Source organism: Micrasema longulum, unplaced genomic scaffold (assembly GCF_059751315.1).
Source record: "Micrasema longulum isolate JH-2025_06_02 unplaced genomic scaffold, ASM5975131v1 h1tg000031l, whole genome shotgun sequence".
Classification (NCBI taxonomy): domain Eukaryota; kingdom Metazoa; phylum Arthropoda; class Insecta; order Trichoptera; family Brachycentridae; genus Micrasema; species Micrasema longulum.
The window spans coordinates 624,183-649,107 of NW_028277238.1; the positions used below are offsets into that span (position 1 = coordinate 624,183).

At 32.0% G+C, this 24,925-nt stretch overlaps 1 protein-coding gene across 1 annotated transcript in view; it reads left to right on the plus strand.

Moving 5' to 3' along the window:
- The window catches only part of stol (voltage-dependent calcium channel subunit stolid), a 190,988-nt gene that overhangs the window by 29,541 nt on the left and 136,522 nt on the right, over positions 1–24,925 (plus strand). Inside the window, exon 2 of the mRNA XM_088224350.1 lies at positions 12,786–12,867. Coding sequence (XP_088080476.1) covers positions 12,786–12,867 — 82 coding nt within the window. The remainder of the gene's footprint in view (positions 1–12,785; positions 12,868–24,925) is intronic.

Sequence of the window (24,925 nt, forward strand, 5' to 3'; positions counted from 1 at the left end):
TATATTGTATCGATACGGTATAAAGTAAAATTAATATTTATATACATTAAAGTGTTTTCACCGGTAACTAACCTAAAAACGTTTAACATGACAGCGAGAGAGACAGCAATCGGACGCAAGAGAGAGACAGCGCTTTAAAAAACAATTAAGGACGCATGTGTATTCCTTTCCAAACGACGTATGTCTTCTGCTACTGCTGACGTGATGAACATTGTCAAGAACGACGAAAAAGCATTGGTTGAAATCATAAAACATTATTTTTTAAATTATTTCATTTATCAATAGGCAGGTAAAAACACGAATCAGTACACCATGAGGTCAACTAATCTCCAGCAAAATTTTCACCCGTGAGTAGAGACTAATTAAATGAAACCAAAAAGGAAAATAATAAATATGTGTCACCCACCCTAATTTTACCGGACCGAGTAAATTTGCGCGATACGTGTGTATGGGCCCGTACATGACAGACTCAATCAATCATTTTAAGACTATTAATATTATAGATAGGTAGACTTACCAGGAGTTTTATTGTAAAGGTTGTACATTAATTCGAAGGAAAATATTCACTAACATATGAAATTAAAATGTAATAAAATTTTGTTTGAGTATTACAGTAACTTAATAATATACAGATGGGATGGATAATTATAAAATACTGGAAATGAAATTGAATTTCTGTTACGACGTCGTGGGCGCGTGAGCAACCAACGACGATTGAGAGTGGTCGTAGCGCGTGGTCGGCGGAAATCGGTAGCGTAGTGCATTCGTTAGTGTGGGCAGCCTGGTGCTCAATCACAATGGTCGCAATTGTCGATTATATCCGATAAAAGTTTCTCAGTAATTCTTTATCGTTTTAGCGATTCCAATGGAACATCGAATAAAATTTATAGATCGGGGATAATTATTATATATTTTTAAATATTACCACACTTCACCAACCTCATGCGTGGCAACACTAATATTAAATGTCATCACTCAAAATATTTACGTTTTTTCCAATTATTAATATTTGCCACTGTTTAATTATTATAATAATTAAATAATGGAAAATACTCGAAACAAATTTGTTTTATAATTTTGTAATTGCGCAATCTATCTTGGTTTATATACTTTTTTAACGCAATTTGAGACAGAAATAAAATGAAATATAAGTTAAATGTGTAATTTAATATTATGACGACAACGTCGAGTAAAAAATGATATTTATTTATTTGAATTATTTATTTATTAAAAGCATACAAAAATTAACATATTAATTATAAAGTCCTACTGAACTGCATAACGTGCAATTCAAAAAAATAAAAAAATGTCCAAATAAAAAAAAAAACACAAAAAAATTTCAATATTAAAAACCACTTTCTAAAAGCTTGATTCTCAGCAGACGTTTTTCTCTTGAACCAGATAAGTTTTTTTGATTTTTTATATTTAATGGGAGCATATTATACATTTTTGGTATTTTGTAATCTAGTGTTCTTTTCCCGTATTTATTATTGAATTTAGGGAGAGCAAGTCCATCTACACTAGTGAACCGAGTATTATATACATGCTCCGATTTATTTATATATTCAGATAGAGAATAGAGACGCATGCTGAGAAACCAGCTTGGACCATAATAAAGCTCTAACGGATAAAATATGTATAGATTTACACAATAAGGATGTTGGAATATCGTGTCGCTGACAGTACAATTTTTTTCAATTAGTAATTTAATAATTGAATTTTGTAGGTTCTGAAAAAGGTTTATGTTTGTATTACCAGAAAAAGCTCATGAGGTTAAAGCGTATCTTATAATTGATTCTGAAAGTGACAACTAAATTATTCTTAAAATACTATCAGGAACATAAAATTTCAATATATATATTTTACCAACTATTGATCTAAGTCTATTACACATTTTTTTTACATGAGCATCCCATTTAAAATGGCAATCGATAGTTAATCCTAAATATACATACTCGCTAATATTTTCAAATATATCACAATCGTAAATGAATTAATCAACAAATCTAATATATCAGCAAATCAAACAATAACTAAATAAAATACTTACCGACTGACCTCTTACTAGGAATGCTGGACTACCAATTATTGTTGAGAAGAAGGAATATTAATTTGGGTGTTCACTTTTTTCAACTCATTGGTGGTCGCATACATAATTCTGATATTCTGAATGAATTCGGTCTATTTCTACCTGATATATATCTTCGATACTACGACGATGCAGAACCAACCTGCCAATGGTTATGCCGTTAGATAGAGCAATCGTGTTATTCAATTGTATCGCCTCGGATGTCTATATATTTCATGACAGTGGGATTACTCTTAGGATGGCAATTTCCAAATTGTAATATGTGTGTCAATTTTACATGACAATTTACATTTTTTTCTCTTTTCTATTTAATAAATCTGATATGTATATTTTGTGATGTGTTGATAATTAATTGGATACTTTGTAATGTTCTCAGTGTAACTAAAAATAAATAAATAAATGAGATCCTATCATTTGCTGTTTTAAGTTTGAACATTCGTAATTATTCCGCCTGTTATTTTTCGTAAAGTTAAAGAGCCGAAACCTTTATTGATGTGGGTGAGATTCATTTGACTAAATTATTTCACCTACATATTAGGCTAGGCCTGAAAATATTTACATTTCTTCTTGGCCCAGTTGGTTAAATCACCAACGTTTTGAGTATGTCCAAATGTTTGTAGACAAGGCCTAGATTTCACCCTCTAGGGCAGATTGAAATATTAAAAAAGAAAAGGTGAATATTACGCAGTGTGTAAAATGGCCTATAAAACCAGCCAGTGACCGATATTTTATTTTGATACATTTTCTCCATCTCAGTTCTAATGTATTCATATTAATAATTAACTCCCTAGAAGATGACGTCCAGTCCTTGTCTACAAACCTTCCGATAAACTCAAAATATTGTTGAGAATGTCAAAATACAGTAAAAGAAGATATTTAGGCAACACTACTTTCCGTTGATGGCAAAAAACAACGAAATAATATTTTATTTTATTCGTATCTAGAGACATCGAGCTCCGTCAACAAAATATAATAGAGTACTTCAACTCGGAAAGAATATTGGATTTAGCATTCTGTGCTTATGAAGTAGTTTTAAAAGACTCTTTTAGTGTTTATAATAATCAATAATTTCATTCATAAAATTCATTTGCAATATTCACAATCTCAAAAACGATAGTTTCGTAAGTTTGCAATTTATATTTAAATTTATTCACACGATTCCATGGCTTATGCATTTATTTTAATGTTGGTAATGCTATAGATAGAAATAAAAAGACGCGTGTACGATATAATATTGTTGTCTATACTCCTTTCACCCCCATTTTACCTTCTGCATTCCAGACATTGACGGGTTGACAGACGAAAATAAAAACAAATAAAATATCGAGATTATTTTTATTATTTGAAGTATTTTTTAACATTAAATTAATTTTGATTTGAATTGTACGTTTTTCGCATTATTCAAATGACTAGCATTTTATCCTTCATATGTGCCTTATTTCAAAGGAGATTTTAATAAGAATATTGAGAATATTTTAATAGAATTATTAAGAGAGATTTTAATAATTGTCTTGGATTGTTTACATTAATTTATAAGCTAAACATAAATCTTCAAAATTGCCAATTTACCAACTATCTTAAACAATCTCGAAGACAAGAGTTTGGAAAATTATAACAAAATATTTCGTGGATACATTAAGACACTCAAAATGCTATTAAAGCATTTTTACTTAAAAAGCGGCACATTGAAGACAATTTATACAAATTTATATCGATCATTTTGGACGCCTACACCACCCGCACTTAAAATAATTTCTGGTTCAGGGTGTCTCGTGCACCCCGCCATCAATCACGATTACTGCAACCGCCGGCATCTGCCTCCTCTCCGCCCTGCGCCCCCGAGAAATTGCCGGTTTTTCAGCCACCCTGTCTGACAAGACTCGATTGAAAGAATATTGAAATATCGTAATCTAATCTCTGCCTTATTTATTTTATTAATTTTACAGAGTCCGTTTCGAAAATGCGTTATAACGATAAAGACATTACATAAAAATAAAAAGTAAGCAATAAAAGAAAAAACAAATACAAATAAATATAATGGACTAACATTATGGGATCACAAATCTTTCCAATGCGCGTGCGCGAGTTTATTATCGCGATCCGCTTCCGTCGTGATCGAGTTACTTAGGGACTTTTAATCGACGTCGATAAACATCTGTGATTGAGTTACACGTTGCTTATAGGTGTAAGGAATGTATTGAATATTATAATATAATAGTGACAGTTGTGACAAACAAAAGTTGTAAATGTAAACGCATGTAAATTTTTGAAATTCAGGCAAATTGTAAATACATAGATCAAAATCCAGCAGACAAATTTTTGCTACCGGAATATGAAACAATATTTAGAGTTTCTCCAGATGTTTGCGAAACAGTGCTGAATTTTGCCGCCTAGGGAGTTATCCAGATTAATTATTACAATTCAGATGGGTAACATTTTAGAGAAGGAAATATGGAAAACCAGGCATTTACAGGGCTTATGACCTGTCATTGGCCGGTTTAAGTGGCCACTTTACACGTTGTGTTACATTTACCATTCGTGTTACATTTACCATTCTGCATATGTTTGAACACCCATATTTCTTCAATTCTTCCGTATGCTATTTTTAGTGAAGTTAATGAGAAGAAACCTGTTTTGATGCGGGTAAGATTTGTATATCATTTTATTTTATTAATTTATCATCAAAATCTGGTCCGATCCGATGTATCACATAGGGAACTGCATTGCTAAATAAAATGCAGCGTATCTCGATCGTCTGTTACGGAAAGGTAAGGTGATTAGTCTTACGCTTCTAGTGCCACAATTAAAAATAAATATTTTATGTCAGTCTTTTCAAGAATCACATAGTAAATGAATGGTAGGCGGACTTTTCTCCGCTCGATTTTCTTTTTTAGGACTCTTACCTGAGAGTAGCCATCGAGTTGAAAATTACTTGTCCAAGATTCTCATGCTCCATCCATGTTTTTTATGTCCTTGTTGTGTATAGTGTATACCATGTCCGGGAGGATGAAGATACAGGTCTGATTCACACACAGAACTATATTCTAAACGTTGAGAATTTTATTGGGGACTTGAATAAGTTTTCGCTGCTCTTTCGTGAAAATTAGTGCTTTATATATATTTTTAAAGTTATTCATTCATATATAACTGGCGCACCCGACAGACGTTGTCCTGCCCTTATGTTGGCTTGCCTGATATTAGCTGATTTAGCAAACGTTTTTTCGATATTTGAATTTTGGATAAACCATAATATACTAAGTGACATTTGACATTAAATTTGACCTTTTAATCTTTTTGTTTCGTCATTGTATGATTTGCTGTTGCTCAAAGAAAAATAAAATAAATAGGCAATGTCACCAGCCACCTACCGGGTTCAATAGAAAGTCTAAACCATCTAGGGACCCACTAAAACACACAAAAAAATTCATCTAAATCGGTCCATCCGTTTAGGAGTTCAGTGACAAACGTACAGAAGAATTGTTAAAGTATATATAAAGATTTACTCGTATACGGCCTAAGCCAATAACAACAGTCGTATGACGAAACATAAGTGCAAGAAACTAAACAAAAAGAATATAAAACTATGCAATAAAATAAAGGTATACAATATGTTCATAAACACGATCAACATATAATCTCATGTCATGCCAATCCATCTTCATCTCACACTGTGTAAATGGTGAAGAGCTCTACGAGAAGCCGGTATATCATATCAATACTAAATAACACATCATTGAAAGTATTGTCAATCGCTGGCGATTTCTCTCATCTTTATGGCAGTATACGAATACGATATCGAAAGAACGACATATTTTGAAGTTATCCACGAATCGAGCCATTTTTTGGCATATTCATAAAAATGAAGGTGGTAATCAGAAGAAGCAATGTTCAGAAAACACGTTGGGTGGGATAAGGCTTCCCATTTGAACGTTTCCATGCATGTTTTGACTGGCCTTGCAACATGTGGCCAAGCGTTGTCATGCTGCAAAATTACTTTGTCGTGTCTCTCCTCGTATACGGCCGTTTTTCTTTCAATACCGGGCTCAAACGCATCAAATGTAGTCGATAGCAATCTCCCGTGATAGTTTCGTTAGATTTGAGGAGCTTATAACTTATAATACACTACAGCCGGCTGATCATGGCGCAGCGCAGAGGTGATAATGATGTTGATGTTCGGTGATGTTTTGACAGAGCATGGTGACTATAAATCTCTACAATAATTCGATATGCTTCAGCTACTCATTTTTTTAAACGGGTAATGCAGTAAAACTCCCCTCAAATACCATTTTTTTGGCACGAAATTCGACATGTTTGACGCTATGAACAAATATGTTGTTTACTGTTCAGCGGAATAAAGTATACTGTCATTTCAAGCCTAATGGTAGCTTTACGATGAAGTTGGCTGTAGTATTGCCCGATTTAAAAAGGCTAAAGTAACACCATCTGTAGGGAAACAGCGAGAACTTATTTATATTCCGATTTTTTGCTAATTTAAAACTAAGGTGGGCTCCATGGTAAGATGCTTGACTCACGCACGGAACGCTCCGGGTTTGATTCCCGGTGAGAACATAAAATAAATTTTATCGTGATTTTTCTCAAGCCTGTATTGCCTGTTCTGTATTGTAATTCACCACTGTAATTGGGCCTTCTGGCCTGTTGTGGTGAAAAAACAAAAATACTTTTAATGAAATAAAAAATGTAATTAATTCTGTCGACCATTCCTAAGCTTTCTTCTTCTTGCGGTGCCTTGTCAGGTCCCCCCGACATTGGTGATCACTGCAGCGAAAACATCTCGGTCCTGCGCTACTCTCCAGCCAGGACAACTGCTTGTTGGATGCACTTGCCATAGTGATTCCTGGGAAATTATGACCAGAGTGGTTTCCCACTGCCTTCTGGATTTTTTTGTCAGAGTTACCTTCCCTTAGCTGGTTCGTTCTGATTTGGAGGCGCCAGAAACTCGCCTTTCATCCTCTTGTTATCTGCTGTGATCACACCGTTATGAGTGTGATCACATTGCCCAGGGTTCGCAACATGGACACTAAGGAGTCGGACTAGTCAGCAGAGTTGCCTATTTTAGTTTATTGCAGAATTTTATAAAATTACACCCTCCACCAAGATGTAACTCACTGCAACCCTACTGACGGTTCAAAGCCTTGGCCGTTTTCAAATGTCTATTAATAAATAACATGGCTTATCACAATAGTACTTAATGGTCATTGAAAAAACAAAGCTCAGAATATTAAAAAATAATATCAAGAATTGTTAATGCATTACTGGCATATTTTATAAAACACCGATTTCAATAGAATATTTATGATTAAATTAGCTTTGCTCGCGTGGCATTAGGGAGAAATTGTTTAATTAATTAGTTTTGTCTTTTAAAAATAAGAATTTTTCCAACAGAATAATTCGTTTTTTCGGGACAAATAGTGGCTTGCATCGTTATTTTGTTTTTATATTAATTAATTTTTCCACTTAGAATTTTAGCGAGGGAGCGTTATTTTTTTCAGGATGAAAAGTAGCCTATGTCACTTCTTAGCTCTCCGGCTATCCCTATTAAATTATTTATAAATTAGGTTATTCAGTTGCTCCTTTGCGACGTGAAGGAAACACAAACAAACACACTTTCCATTTATAATATTATTATTGCTCGCTCTGGTTGTATTATTCTAGCTAATAATCTAATGGGGAAGTTCATTGCTCTAGGAAATTTGATATAAAAAATGTTTTCGTAGACGCGGTAAAAACTAGAGCTTTAATTTGTACTGCAAAGATTATCGAACGTGTATAAAAATTAACTACTTTGAACTACGTCACAAGTTTTTCCGAACCAACCAATGTGTTTTGATAGACTTCCGGTTTCTGCGAAGTCAACTCACTAATCAGCAGAACTCTACGACGCAAATCTGTAACGTCACAGCGGGGGCGGAGTAATTTCAAATTTACAAAACTTTAATATTCATTTGATAATATTTTTAATATTTTTTTGGCATAGCTTGGTAGTCTATTAGCAAATAAACATATATAAAAAAAACACTGTACTTCTTTCCAGACGTTTTTTATGTCACAAAAAAATAATGTTCAAAGAGAGGTTTGTGTATCATGTCTAATTTGTGAATTCATTTTATCTAGAATATAGGAGGGTGCACTCACCGCCCTCCCTACAGGCACAGCGTGTTGTCTGACCCACTTTTTCAAAACCTTGAATATTAAACCTTTTTGAAATTGTTTTAATTGACAGCGCAGCCCCTTGAGGGGGATTTAATTAGTACAAAAGTGCGCACATTAAACTCTAGAGGGGCGAAATTAAACACTTTACTTACAAACTGCATTCATTCCGGTATTATGAGTGCTTTGAAATAGATAAAAATTTCATTACAGTTTATGTAAACAGTTTAAATAACATAAAATATTTGTCGCACTAATACCGTCCTAATTTGATTATTATATCCAAGATTTATTATCACAACATTTTTAATAGATAAATTTATTATTACTGTGATGATTAAATGGGACTTATTGCAACTGGTATCAGATAATAATTTTATATTTGAACCGGGTTGTGGTCCTGTGGCTAGTGCTGCAGATTCACGTACCAGAGGCCCGAGGTTCGAACCCCACTCTACTACAAACTGATTCCTAATTTCTAATAGTGAGTTACTTAGGTCTCATTGAAAATGGCTCCTAAAATATTTGGGTACCTGGATTATAAGAAAGTAAATATTTGTTTTTTAGTTAATATTTAACCACATTTATAAAGATAGCTTATTGAATACTAGGACAAATAATTCAATTGTTAAATAAATAAATATTAGGTGAAAAATGAAACGATTAAAAAAAAAAGATTAATTTACTGTGTAAATTCTGAATTCCATACAACGGAAAATTGTGTGTATTTTAGAATATAATAACTCATTTTAAGGACTCTGTTCCATATAGTAAACATAAAATGTAAAAAAAAAAATATGTCTATATCATACACATATAAAAATAAAAATAAATGTAAAACGAACTCACTCTCTAAACACGAGTTTTCACTTTATATGAGAGGTTGAAACGTTATAATTAACTATGTACTTACAAAACATTTAAAACTTTATACTGACATTGTTTTTTTTTCAATAAATTTTCAACAAAAACAAAGATCTTTTATAAATTGAAATATTTTTTGAATACTTTCATATAAAAAATACCTACGGACGTAAATATCGAAAGAGTAAACTATTGGTAATAAGTTTCTAGTTAGAATGGCAGTTGCCATACATTAATGTTTCTTTAAAAAAATAATTTAATAATATATTTAAAAAATATTATTGATATATCACATACTCTCCATACACGCATATAAAAAAACAAGGTTTATTTATTTAAAAAACATTAATCTTGTATTTAAATATTAGGAAAGGGGTTGACGTCGCGTGGTTAGTGTTGCGAACTCACGGATCAGAGGTCCGAGGTTTTTTATTTTTTTTTAAATATATTTAGACCCCTGTATTTAGTAGCCTTACGTGTCATTTACAAGGCTAAGGTACTCGGAAAAAAAAGTTTTTTGTTTGTCTTGGAAATGGGATGTTCGATCACTGATTTTGGTTTATTACCTTTATGAGTCCAATCACCATTGTTGCAAAGTTCAAGAACAATGGCGCGTGATAACTACTTTTAACTACAGTGTGGATATCTGTTAAGGATATTCCATCTTTCCTGCATTCTGCTTCAAGATTATGGCGTTGCAAACTGAAAAATGGGCACTGAAATAACAGATGTTCGATTCTCTGTGAAGAAATATCATCGCATGGACAATAGTCATCATTCCTTAATTTAAACCTATATAGATAACTTCTCATAGCTCCGTGTCCGGTAAAAATTTGAGTCGTTTCGAAAGTACTTTGGTGATGATGACGGAAGTTTGCTGCATCAGCCAGCGTTGGGAAAAACATTTTAGTGATTTTACCTGTAGAAGAAGCGCGGTAATGATCCTCCCAACGCTGCTGAGGTCCGAGTTTCAAACCATGTTCTACCACAACACAACACAACGTAATTGATGCTGTGTTAGGTTTACGTATTTTGATAATAATATCATTATATTATAACAACACAACACTGTGTGTACAGCAATAAATATAAATAAATGATTCCTATTTTTTCAGTTATTTACAGATTGTTGAAAATACCCCAAAAATTGAAATATTTGGTTTAATCATAAGATCGTAAATATTGCTTTTTATTTGAAAACGAAAATCTGTTATAAATTATTTCATTATGATCGCAGAACAAGGACGCATTTGATTTTCATCAACTTTACATGCAAGCGGTTCAAATTTTTTTTTGACACTTTATGTCTACTCTATAAGTACAAAAGTGTATCCTTTAATACTTGAGTTGTTTAACTACATAGATATAACATTATTTTTGGTACGCGTATTTTGTACATACACAAATCTGGATTTCTCCCAAGGGGGAGTAGGTATATATTTTTTATTAATATCCCTACAGAGATGATGTAGAATTTTTTTTTTCAAATTCAGGATTATACATAGATGGCGCTCCAACACGCTTGTGAATGGTTTCTCATTTAATAACAAATATACAAAAATCAAAAAAATGTTACCTGTGTCGATATTCGCTAATAAGCGGAATGGGGAATGTTGTAATACGTAAAGTGGCCACTTAACCCAGCCAATGTAAACGCCCTGTAGCCCTGTAAACGCTCGAATATCCATAATCCTGAATTTGAAAAAAGAATTCTACCTCATCTCTGTAGGGATATTAATAAAAAATACATAGATAGACATTACTGCAACAAATTATGCTTTTAATTCACCTATTCCAAGATTGCGCAATGTGGGGAACCAGTTCAATTGTATTGAAAAATTTTACATGAAATTTCTAAATGAAGTTACAATTTTCTATTAAAGAAATAGTTAAGGATTCTGAGTGCTGTTTAAGTATTTATTTTAATATGTAAAAAGAGAAAAAGAAATGTATCAATAATTACACGTTAAATATATACAGGTGTTCTTTAAATCCTGTCACATCCGAAACCACGATGATCAGTATGAGCAAGAAGACATATTGACGCATTGAAATCAATTTTTAGAACGAATAAAATTTACAAAAATAGAATTTAAAGAAAAACAAATGGTTGCTTACTTCTGCAAAGGAGAAGCTAGGAGAGGCGAGGGGGGAGTCTGATACGCCGTCAACCACATAGCCACTCCCCCTCGCTTCTCCCCTGCAGAAGTAAGCAACCATTTGTTTTTTTTAATATATTTTTTTTAAATTTTCTGCATTCTAAATATTTTTTTAATATGCTAATATGTCTTCTTGCTCATACTTATCATCGTGGTTTCGAATATGACAGGGTTTAAAGAACACCCTGTTTATAAACGTATGACTAGATATTTGATTTTTATAGATTTTAATTTGTTTTTTTTTGTCGTTTTTAACATGTTTTTTTACTTCATTTTTTAAAAAGGGTTTTTAGAAAAAAAAAAAAACATTTTTTTTTTAAAACGGTTGAGAACTCCTAAGCTCTTAGCACGATACAGTTTGTATTATACGTGTAGCTTAATCACAAATAACTATAACAATTTTTCACCATGGTTGTTTATCGTATTCGCGATCACAATGGAACATCCGTTAACGCCTAACATTAAATGACAAAAAACAATTTGAATTTCACCGGTGTAAATATAGAAAATATTCAAAAACTGCTATTTTTACTTATATATTTATTATTTATCATGATATTTATTGCATTTAGCCGGCAGTTGGCAAGCTAAATGTCAAGAAAAGCAGTCGCCATAGTAATTGTAATTTAATTTTCACTTTTTTGTATTAAATAGTCCTTACTATTTTGCAAATGCAATATATTATATATTTTTTTATAGTAAACGCCGATTTTTCGCCAGTGAACTGTATTTATTTACCAGGAAAACAAAAAACTAACCGACACGAGCGTTGACTTCGAGATTACACATGCGTTGACTTACGACTGCGATAACTTAAGAATGTTCATTATTGTTGCTTGTGATCGCTCAAATGCTTAGCATGTTTTTAAGGACGTCGATAATTATTTGTGATTCAGCTACTGGGGCATTTAATATATATTGCAATAATACCAACAAATCAATACTTTATGATTTTTGCTATTTCAAATATACCGCGTTATCTTTATTTTTATTATTTTTAATATTTATTTTTTTTACCTTATTAGGTTAACTATAAAATTCGTAAAGTTATTATATTGTACAATGTATAAAACAACTGTGTAATATTAAAAGATATATTGTTCTTGTATTATTTTATAATAGAACACTGTTATGTCAAATGTATTTATGTTTATTTTTATAAAATACATTTGTACCGTGTACACACCAATGAAATAAAATTTAAAATATATATATAAATACATATATTTCAAACCCGAAATATAAAGCCTTTTCCACATCCAATATAAAAGAAAGTCATTGTCACATTTTTCGCACGGCATTCGATGTTTTACGGTCACAACGAATTTTCATTTTCTTTAGAATTTCCATGTTGTTTATAAAAACATAAGCATTATTTACTGTTTCTTTAATGAGTGTAATAAATAAAGCTACCTTGATTATTTTCCAAGCAAATTTTTTTTAATCTTGGAGTTGTTTAACTTTCTGTATCACGAAAGTGTTATTCATATATTTTTTTGTTTCAGAGTGAAAAATTGGGCACTAAAATTTGGTGTAGACTTGTGGGAGTTTGGACGCCATTACACCAAAACACATCATATACAAAGCGTAAGTAACTAATTCAATTTTAATATTTGTTTACGCTTACATAAATTGCGTTGGTTATATTTTATTAATAATCGCATTCGGCGTTGTGTCAGCATTTCGGCGTTATAATTAATAAATAATAACAAACAAAACCTCAAAACACAGATTACTATTCTATCTAGGAGAAAACTCAACTTTCGTTTTTTATTGATGAAGTATTTTGCCCCTTTTTATCAGTTCTTCAAAAAAGATTCTCAGTCATAGTAACAATATTTTTTTACCAGTATAAAATGTTTTCTTGCGAGTTGAATAATATACGCATATTATTAATTCGGCTTACGTTTTACTTTGGGTATATTCAAATGTTGGCGAATGTTATTATTTGTTTATAAATTTATTGCATAATTTAAGGATACATATTTAATAACAGAGAATCTATATGAAACTAGTGCATAGAAAATTAAAACGGAGCGTTCTCTGGTTAGAATAGTCTCCATCTAACATAGCTCCGTATGTTCTAGGGTGGAGATTTTTTTTATCTTTTAAAGCATAAGTAGTTCAATACTAACATAACAATAACAAAAAAAAACTAAAACTACTTAACTATAAATGCCTAGCTAATCAAATGTAAGATATAATGAATCGTTATTATACAAATATAAAGTATATATATATATATTCTCCAAGAATATATGTAACTTAAACATAAATAATATAGTATAAAATATAATAAAAAACAAATACTAAGTAATACAATACATAAAAATATAAATAATATGTGTACCAATTAGGTCACATGCTCTGTAAATGCCTAGACTTCCATATTCCCCTCTCTAAAATGTTTTCTCCTTTTGCTGAAACAAAATTAAAAAAATATAACCTCTTTTTCAGCCAATTTAAGGAAGTTCAGTGGTTTTCATTTATTTTTTATTTTTTAAAAGACTATGAAACTGACCCAATTTCTTTTTCCTAATATTTATGTATCGTATTATTTATTAATTTGTGTATGGTCAAGCACCTTAACCACTACATTATGGAGGCCATCACCATCAGTGCTATAATTTTTTAAAGTTTTGTATTTTTGAAATTACTTTGCGTGTGACATCTCAAGTTCTCTTCCATTTCTTCTCGATGAGTTCTGCTGGTTGGTCAGTTGACTTACCGTAAACTGGAAATCTATTACAACTCTCTTATTATTAGTTGATTTGTAAGAAGTAGTGACGTCATGCAAAGTAGTTCGTTTTTTTAAATAATTTTTTTTCATCAAGAAACTTTGCCGTAAAATTTAATGCTTTAATTTTTACCATACTTAAGAATACATATTTTACTATCAATTTTCCCTAGGGCTGAATTTCATTTTTGACAGGTTAGCAAAAGCCCTTATGGATTAGCATAAAATATTTAAAACTGAACTTTTGAACTTAACCTAAGCAAACTCAGAAATTATTTTAAATTAAAGCTGGTAAGATAATAGCATGATCTAGGCAAACATGTCTAGTGTGTCATATTAAGCCAGAAGTGATAACACCGCTTGCTTCTTGAATGCTTACCTTTGCTATAGGAACACATCGACAGTACTGTTTAGAGAGATTTCGTTAAATATTTTGAACAGAAATTAAGCAGATAATATAGTTAAAGCTTAAGTCGAGATTCGAGTAAGCAGAATTTCTTAAATCTCAAATGTAAATATAATATCAGTACTTTAGAGGCAGACGGATGCAAATCCAGAATTTGATGAAATGGCATTTCGACGTTCGTATCCAGTTTATAATCATGTCCATTGATTTTGAAGAAATGTAAGTCTAATATTGAAAGAGCCATTGTATTAAAATGCTGAAAATACAAATTAATGCTACAAATTATTTAAAATCACTAAGAGGAAAAAAGATTCTTTAGGCTTCTGTTAAACATTTGAAATTGGGATTTGCATCCGTCGGCCTCTGAGGTAAAGATATTAATATAAATTAGATGTAAAAAAAGGGTAGTGTTAAAGCGCGTTCATAAACCATCGTACATTAGATATTTTTATCGAATAGGTACCGTACCACACTGTAAATGTAAAACCAATAAGCTCGCATGACTATATGCTAGCAATATAAAGATAACGTGAACGTGAACAGTATTAATTTATTTTGTCGCTTTTGAGGCACAACACCACTCACTTTTGGAAGAAGTGGCTCCTTCGCGGGTTGGAAGTGTGTCGTCCGGCTGCCTCTGGTTGGAAGTAGTCCAGCCGTCTCGGGTTGGAATTGCCTAGCTGGCGCTGTCTTGGGTTAAATAACAGGGTTTTTCTCTTACTAAGCTCATTTCCACTCCATTACCCGCAGTTCATGAGCGGTAGGTAGTACAATTTATAGGCACCCTGTCGCCATTAATATCATTTAAGAGAGAGTTTATCTCGAACCACAAATCGAGATTTTAACCCGATTCTTACCACGATATTTATTTTTTAATAATATTTATTTATTTACGGGCGTATTAAGTCCATTTAACAATGGTAAATACATTTCTTTAGAATATAAACAGGCACATTGAAATAAAATACAACTAAAGAAAATTAAAGCTCGGACCTTAAGGCTGTAGTCTGGGTAAAACGCACGCAAAATGAGAAAATCATACGATTTTGCCATTTTAAAACGAATGTTTTTTTGTAATCGTGCAATTAAAAAAATAAATCATAAATTAGATAAAAACGATTATTTTTAAAGGTATTTCTGTTAAAAAATATACTTAAAAAGTTAACGTAACTAAAATATAATTACTTTTAGACCAGCAGATTACGCCATTTCAAATTTAAACTAAACTTAGGTACTCTATCACAAAATAATAATTAAACTCCAGCGCCAAAATACCAAAATCGCATATCTGTGCTGCGCTGCGCGGTGCGGCGCGGCGTTGCGTTCGCGTCGTATGTAAACTACATGGAAAATAATGTATTAATATGTTTCGATTGCTTCCATTGCGTAGTAAGAATTGAAGTCTGCGCCTGCGCCCGGACTGCGCGTTCAGTACGGCGCTGGAACGGAATTTCGAATTTGCTTCTATCGCGATCGTTCTTTAAATCGATACCCAGCCATCCAGTAGCAAGTACGCGCTGATCAGTACGCGCATGACAGCGCTGGTAAATGGATGTACGGGAGGTTACGTTGCTTTTTAACATATTTTTATAAGGCGATAGTAAACTTCATTCACAATTAATCTCGATTAATAATCATATTTGCATTACATAATTTTTTAATAGTAATTGAAATGTTAGGTATTATGACTGATAATTAATTTGTTTAATATGCTATTTTATAAACATCGTTTGCCAAAATGTGGGAGAACTAATGGTTTCATGCGTTCTATGAACGGACCTCGCATGATAGGCACAATAGACCAGCTCATCCAGACTGGATGTATTTACATGCAGATGCAATTATCCCGGGGTGGGTGGCGACGTAGTCGGGATGCCGGGATCCCGGAGCCGGGATGATTCCTCACAGGCATTCGAGGACCGATCCCGGATGCTAGTTGGGTGTTTAGATACTGCCGAGAGAAGTGTACTAGATAGAACTTGAGATCTTGTTCTCTCATCAGGCCTAAAGTAATTCTTTTTTTTTAAGTAACAGTAAATGATTTCGTAGAGAAATAACTCATTAATGTAAATCATTTTTAAAAAATTTAAAAAATTTACAGCGGGGATGGAGAATATTTTAGATAAGGGAATATGTAAGTCTAGGCATTTTCAGGGCTTATGACCTGTCATTGGCTGGTTAAAGTGGCCACTTTACACGCTGAGTAAAATTCACCATTTTGCCTATGTTTGAACATCCATATTTCTTCAATTCTTCCATTTGTTGATTTTAATGAAGTAAAAAGAGCTGAAACCTTTATTGTTGTGAACGGATTCATCCTAGGGGGTGATGTCTAGTCTTTTGTTTACAAACTCAAAATCCTGTAATAAAATCAACTGGTCCAAGAAGAAGTTTAAAAAATAGAAAAATGTTTTCAGGCCTCGCCTAGTATGTGAAATAATTCGACCAGACGAATCTCTTCACAACAATAAAGGTTTCAGCTCTTTAACTTTAGAAAAATCAACAGATGGAAGAATTGAAGAAATGTGGATGTTCAAACATAGACAAAATGGTTAATGTTACACAGTGTGTAAAGTGGCCACTTTAACCGGCCAACAACAGATCATAAGCCCTAAAAATGCCTAGACGTACATATTCCCTTCTCTAAAATGTTCTACGTCCCTGTTGTAATTTGTTAATCTTTAAAAACCCCTACGGATGAATTCCAGTCTTTTGTCTACAAACATTGGAACAATATTGTTTAAAAAAATATTACAATTAAATTTAATGTAGGGTCAAAGCACCAATGAATGACCGTTCAAGGTTCAGCTTATAGTGAAATCCGCATTAAAGGTATAAATTTCATTATTTAAGCGTACAAAATAAAAGAAAACTATAAAAAACACATTAATTTTGCCAAGTACTCTTACTTTTTTATTGAAATACGAGTAGTACAATTATACTTAATATTACTCTAAAAAAATAGCAGAATCACCAGTGAATGACCACTACTACCCCAGTAAAAATAATACTCAGATTTACTTACATCATAACATTATAAAACACCCTAACACATTAGAATATTGATATATTCAAATAATTGCATAAAAAATAGCATCAAATAAAACACTTACCACACCTTTCCTTATGAAAACACTATCAATCTCAGAACAATAACGGGAAGATGCACTTTTACCTTTTGACAACTCACAGTTCAAAACTGATAGATTTGTTTCTTACCAAAAAATGTATCCGCCTACTGCTTTTGTCATAGTTTCTAGTGTCAAAAGTTTTTTGACTGGACACATGTAGCAATTCTTATTATATTGTGTTTTATTAACGAATGGTCATTTACTGGTGCTTTGACCCTATTTCATTTTGTTTTTCCATTTCAGTTTGTTTTATTTGAAATAAATACCGTGTACCTAAAAAAACTCGTCGATACATTTTTCAAATGTTTTGATAATAATTATATTTAACATTTAAGACACTGATAACCGAAGTAATTTATCATTAATATAAGATTATGTTTGTTAATATTTTGATTATTTTGTTATAATTTTTCTAATTATTAAGTTCAATCTTCCTTCTAATATTTTACTGTAAGTTTCTATTTTCTGTTATATAGGCGCTATCAGGTTTTGGTGGGGTTTTTCTGTTAGTGCCTATTTTAATTTATGTTGAAATTTTGTTAGTTTAGTTATATGTTTATTATTACAATTATAATAATCTATGTTATTCTTGTATATATATTTTGGTTGTCTTTTGTTTGTATCTATATTGTATTTCCTTTCTATTTGTGCTGTTCTCACGTTTATTGTAAATTAATGTAACTTGATTTTGGCCGATGTTATCATGTTTTGGTGAAAGGCCTTAGGGCCATTAGTAAAGGGAAAAAAACGAAGTGTTATTTGTATTTCAAAATATTAATTGTACAAAACAAGTCGTACACTATGTATTTATAACATATCATTCATTAAAATAGATTTCTAACAGATTAATCGCAAAAAATCCTTAATAAATAATCGTACCCTGAGTAAAAAGTGAGCGTGTAGTTGTTGAAACCCGCGTGGTTAAAACGTCAGATACATTAAGAATTTACGATCGATCCAGACAGCGGGCAACAAAAAACAATGATGGTTAAACGATAAAGTTAAGCTTTTATTTTTATGGCCAATGATAAAAAGGTCCTACCTACGCGCCTAAAAATCTTTTTTACCTAGATGTCCGGATGGACACTAAATTATTTATCCTCCATCCGAATCCTGTGGTGTATAAAACACTGCATCGGATCTCGATCAGACTTGTAAGTAAATGAGGTGCCAGTCCAGCGCAATAACGCTTCTTGTATCAGTCTAGAAAAATGAAACATTGCAGTGCAACATATAAATAATAGTTAAACCTAATATAGCCGGAATCGAACCCAGGATCTTAAGCATGGTAGGCCAATGCGCCAACCACTACACTACAAGGCTGAACCTATCTCCACTAAATATCCTTTTTAAGAATTTTTACCTGAAAGATCGAGTCGAAAACTCGTCCAGGGTTCTGGTTTATATAATACATAGTTTTTTATGGGTATTTTTTATCTTTTTTAAATCTTGGAACAGCTCAAATATAAACATATTATTCACATGCTCTTATGAGGTTTATATAGTTTTTCATTTTATAACATTGTATGTTTATATATTTAATTTATAAATTGTTTACGCTGATCCTTAAGTTTGAATTTTGATATTTGAATATTCATTTTGCTTACAGATGTTTAAACATTAACATAACTTAAATTCTTTCGTCTGTTGAGTTTTCACGAAGTAGTTACTAAATTTATAATATTTTCATAAATTTTATACATATTTATTTATTTATTTAAACGCCTTTTTGGCTTTTACATGTTTTACACACATATATACAAATAAAGACTGACATTATATCAAATACAAGAGCCCGCTTAGTAGTTAGCTTAAAAATCAGTAACTACGACATTTTTTGGTTACAGTCTTTAATTTATTTTCTTTTTTAAAAGCGCGCTATTTTTTCGTTCTTGTTTATCGAGATTTTCTTTTTTTTATTTTATTTAATTTTATTCATTTGAATATCGTTCCATTGCTTCCCAGTGGTAATGGAAGGTACTCGGGTTGTTTGTCTTTTACCTGTTCTCATTGAAGATTTCAGCCAAACAATATAATTAGAAATTGGAGAAAGTGCTGAAATTTTCAGTGGGCTGCATAATTTATATTATCAACCATAATAAATTGTTTCTTTACTTTAAAATCGGGTTATGGTCCCGTGGCTAGTGTCTCGGACTCACGGCTCGGTTTATGGTTCGAATTCCACTCTACCCCAACTTGGTTCCCATTTTGTAATAGTGAGTAATTTACAACCCGTTGAAAATGCTCCTCTAAATGAAATATTTGGGTAAATCATAAGAACGCAAGTATTCCTTTTTATTAACTAAAAAAAGGCGAAGTTTGTTCAGAATGACTGCGGTATAAATTATCGTCAGTAGTATTTGTAATAAGTAATGGTGTCAAAAATAATCGGTATTTTATCAAACTCGTTTGCAATCGTTTGGTCTGAGATAACTGGCATAGACGTTTTGTCTTGACGGACTTTTTCTTTGTCAGTAAAAAATAGCCACATTTGATGTAAATGTTGCATTAGATTTTTTTTTTCAATGATGGGCAAACCAATAATTTCTTTAAAGTTTTAGAAATCTAACTTTTTTTCTTCTTTAAATTTGCTAAATTTTGAGAGTTATAAATGTCTCTTGTGTTAGATCCCAGGGATTTAAGAAAATAAATGGCTGCATGATTCCAAGGAAAAAATCTACCTCCACGAAATTCATGCAGAATAGTATTTGGATTAAGAAGTTATATAGCTTATTTGAAAGCAATGGCTAAATTGAACTTGGTAAGGGCATACGGTAGGTTTTTTGCCTCCATTTCAACACTGGTATTTTCCAGCTACGTTTTAGTAGCTTAAATGCAGCTACATCAGCTAGTTGCAAAATGCGTGTTGATGGTTAGTTGAATATAATTTTGGTATAAAAACACTAAAATTATATTTAATTACATACATAAAGAGCTTAACTCACAAGTAATATGTGGTTTGTGGCCATCAAGAAACAAAACTATGACTAGTTTATTTTGAATTGAACTGTCACATGATGCTATAAAGGATTTAACCGAGAAATTTTAATCAAAGATTACTACTACTACTACAACCATCACGCCATTTCACATCCCTGCTTCACGCCTTTTGAAATCGCAAACCACGATGTTAATCAAAGATGATTTCTTTTAAATGCATTGTATTTTTTAAAGCGAACCCTTGTTAAAGTTTTGCAAAAAAATAACCCTAACGCTTTTATTAAAACATATTACGCAAGATTAAAACGACGTAAAGCGTTTATGGAATATTCTGCAACTTCCGTACAAAGTGTTTTCCATTAGGGAATGAAAATACGTATACAACAAAATATATAAATGCACGTATATAAGCTGCATTGAGTATGTAAACACTCACATTACGTACATAATCATTAACGTGATTGGAAGAGCTTCTCACCCCTCTGTTATAATACTCTTCAACGATTTATCTATTCATAATGATCGGATTTATAAAATAACAACCTTTTCATGAGGAGTGGCTTATTTGCCGAACCACTTCAGCTGGTTGTGTGATGAAGATTGCGCGATATGTGGCGCTCTTAATGTTATGTATATTTTTTAATGAATTTATTTATTATTATTTAATTTCATAAAATATTTTGATTTCTAATTACCTGTCCCATTAAGTAACTCTGAATCGAGGCAGGAATTACATTTATTTTTAGTTGCGATATTGGGTATTTAACACAATACATGATAAATAATATTCTCCGCTATTGTTTTGATAAGTCCGCAATTCATTTTATTTATTTATTTATTTTAGAAAAAGAAATATTAGCATTCTTATAATTTACCCAAATATTTAAATTTTGGTGGCCATTTTCAACCAGTTGTAAATAACACTCTATTAGAAAACGGAAATCAAGTTGGAGTAGAGTGGGGTTTGAACCTCGGACCTAGAGGTCAGAGCCTGTGAGTCCGCAACACTAGCCACGGGACGACAACCCGATTCAGTTCTTTGTTTCCGAACTTCTGCGTTAAGCTGTTGAAGACTTTTGATCCTATAATAATGTGACTTCGTTGACTATACACCGTTAAGAAAGAAGGTGCTTTCCTCGAAAACCTCGTTTTCGCTTGCAGATATTATGTATGCAGAAACAGGGCTTTTAGATCTGGTTATCTTTTGCACCTTGAACATTGTAAACACCTCTTCTTTAGGTGAACGGATGAGAAGTTTTATTAAGACTTTTAACTTTGCTCTATGTGCAATATTATTTAGAAGTGATGTCTTGCATACTGCTCAAGATTTCATGTAAGCTCTTATAGGTATTGCAAAATACGTTCGGTGAAAAAAGTTTCGTGGTAAGATTGTAAAAATAAATATCTAATTATGGTTAATTCTCAAAATTGTTGTGGCGCTAACTTATGAATATTTTTTAAATATTATTATTGTCAAATCTTCATCTTTATAAACATTATAGTATAAAAATGGTTTTCGTTGTAAATTACCGTATTGAAAAATAAATATTGGGTTTTACAACAGCATTATATAACATATTTTAATACTAAATTGGATCGCGCGAAACCAAATGTTACCATATGTATAAAGATAAATGTTATTTTTTATTGATTTTTTATAATCCAGTAGCCGTCTAAACAGTCTTTAGATAACATCATATAAAATAATGTGTTCACGTTTTATCGGTAACTCAATGCCATTCATTGATAAGGCATTATTCTTGCACAGTATGTGTTAGAAAAGCACGCTCGGGAGAGAAACAAAGTTAAATTCAGTTCAAAATTAGGTCACAGAAACACGATTAGTTCCCAACTACAAACTAATACAATTGCCGAGCGCGGCACTAACACAAATACACTTTTCATCTGACCTACCTTCATCCCGAGTTGCTGAAAGTTTGCGTTTTCAGAGCAGGAAGTCGGCGCCGCGGCGTACTCTGCGGCGGCGTCGTTCCGCCTAGGTGTCGGCGTCGGCCGGAAGTTGAGAGGGGCTCTGCCTCTACGTTGTCAAGTGTTTGGTCTCGAGCCCTGCCAAGTGGAGTAGAGCGCTCGAGCTTCTTACAAGTGTTTCTCACTCGATAGAACAAACAGCCCGAGCGCTGCAAACTTGTTTTATTACTGATTTTGGTAACGAAAAGGTTTATTACACTCGTAAAACTAACGATGTACAAAACAGAATATTAAGATACTCTTTTCGATTAATAACGCCGTTTTTTTATTTAGATTTTTTATATTAATTTTTTATTATTTATTTAACAGGAACAAACATTTTAAGATTACGTCTAAAGACGGACTAGCGAAGTTTCTAAATAAGAATCATACATATTAAATTATGGTACATTTTTAAATGTGTGCCTGCGTATATATATATATGTAAAAGAGTGTGGTTGTGTGTATTTGTATGAGAGTAAGTGTAAAGGCGTGTTTGTGTAAGAGAAGATGTAAATAAGATATAAAAAACAAACAGGAAATACAAATAAAACATGCTTTATTTAAAACATTAAAAAAAACTGAAACATGCTTCTTGAAATTCTTGTATTTTTTTTATACAAACCGTTTAAATTCTATTACCTTGAAAAACACATTTTTCATTAATTTATCAACTAAGTTACTTTTATTACATTTTATATATGACTGTAAAAATTATTGCGATACAGGAAAACTGACCACGTTACAATTTTTTTTGTTGGCAAATCAATATTGAAGTGTTTACATAGTAACAAATTAATAGTTTTGCTATTTAGTACACTTTTGATTTCAGGTTTTTTAAGCTGTACATAGACAAAGGATTATCAATGTATTGCGTTCGTATGGAAGTGTTTTGATTTTGTCAATATTTCCTACAGAAGATGTTCATAGACCAACTTGAGCAATGTTCAAGAATCAATTTTGTAAAAAAACTTTGAAATAAGAGTTAACTTTTTTTTCAGTAGAAGATTACATCTAGCTCTAAAACTTTTAAATATTTTTTTAGTGTTCCTGGTATGCACACAATATATCAAATACTACCCATTTTCTTCGTGTTCTTGTTTCGATAGTAAATGAACAATATTTAGTATCTTTAAGGCAAAATATTTTCGTACACCGACGTAAAACACAATTTTATTCATTTTCAAACTATAGTATTTGTATATTCATTATTATACATTCAGAAAATTTATTATTTTTCTTAACCAAGGTTTTTAATTTTCTTTAACTATAACTATGATTTATGAACCACTTTTTTTTCGGAATTTGCTGACCAAATTTTTACTAGAAAACACTCCTTTAATTTTAAAGACGGAATCGAAATACTCCGTTCAAATAATAAAACTAATAAATTAAATTATCTCTGTATAATGAGTCTTCTTTGTTTATTGTCACATGTAAAAACATTGAAAAAAAAGTATATAGTTAAGTGTTCTTGGCACGGGTAACCCCAGTGAAGTCACATTATTTTTTATTGTAATTCTTTGTTTATAATAGGAAAAAATGAATAAATAAATAATTTGGAAATTCCATAAATGAAAAAGCCGTCAAACAAAATTTAAATAAAATCAATAACTTTAAATTTATTTCAACAGAGAGGGAAAACCGTTTTGAGAAGGGAATTTCATTTCATTTCATTTCATTTCATTTATTTATTCAGATATTTAGAACATTACAGAAAAAGACCCAATTCATTCTAAATACAATAATAAATCACAAATTACAGTAGATAATTATGTTATTAAAATAATATAACAAAATGTAAAAAGAAAAATTAAATGTTAGAAAGTGCTTTCCTAAGGGAAGGCCCACTGTCGTGAAATATGTCGACATCCGAGGCGATGCGATTAAGTAGCAAGATTGCCCTACCAACCGGCATAACCATTGGCAGGTTGGTTCTGCATCGCGGTAGGTAAAACAATCGATGCTGTCTTTGTCGAAGATAGTTATCAGGTACGAACAGACCTACATCCATCAGAATTTCTGAGTTATGTATGCGACCACCGATCACCTGGAAAAAGTGAACACCCAAATGAACGTCCCTCCTCCTCCATAATGACTGATAGCCTAGCATTCCCAGTAAAAAGTCAGTTGGGAAGAGCCAAGGATAATATCCACACTCTTTAAGGTACAGATAGCGCAGAAATTTTTTCTGCACTCTCTCCACCATCAAAGAGTATCGAGTCTCATGTGGCGACCAAATAATGGAACTAAACTCCAAACGACTTCTTACCAAGGAATTATACAATGTCCTCAAAATCTGAGTGTTAGAAAAGATCTTGGCATTTCTAAGAACAAAACCAAGCATTTTAAGGGAGTCATTACATAGATTAACTATATGAAGATTAAAAGATAACTGAGCATCAAACAACACCCCGAGATCTCTGGACGTTGAAACCCTTTCAAGTCTTACTCCGTCCATGA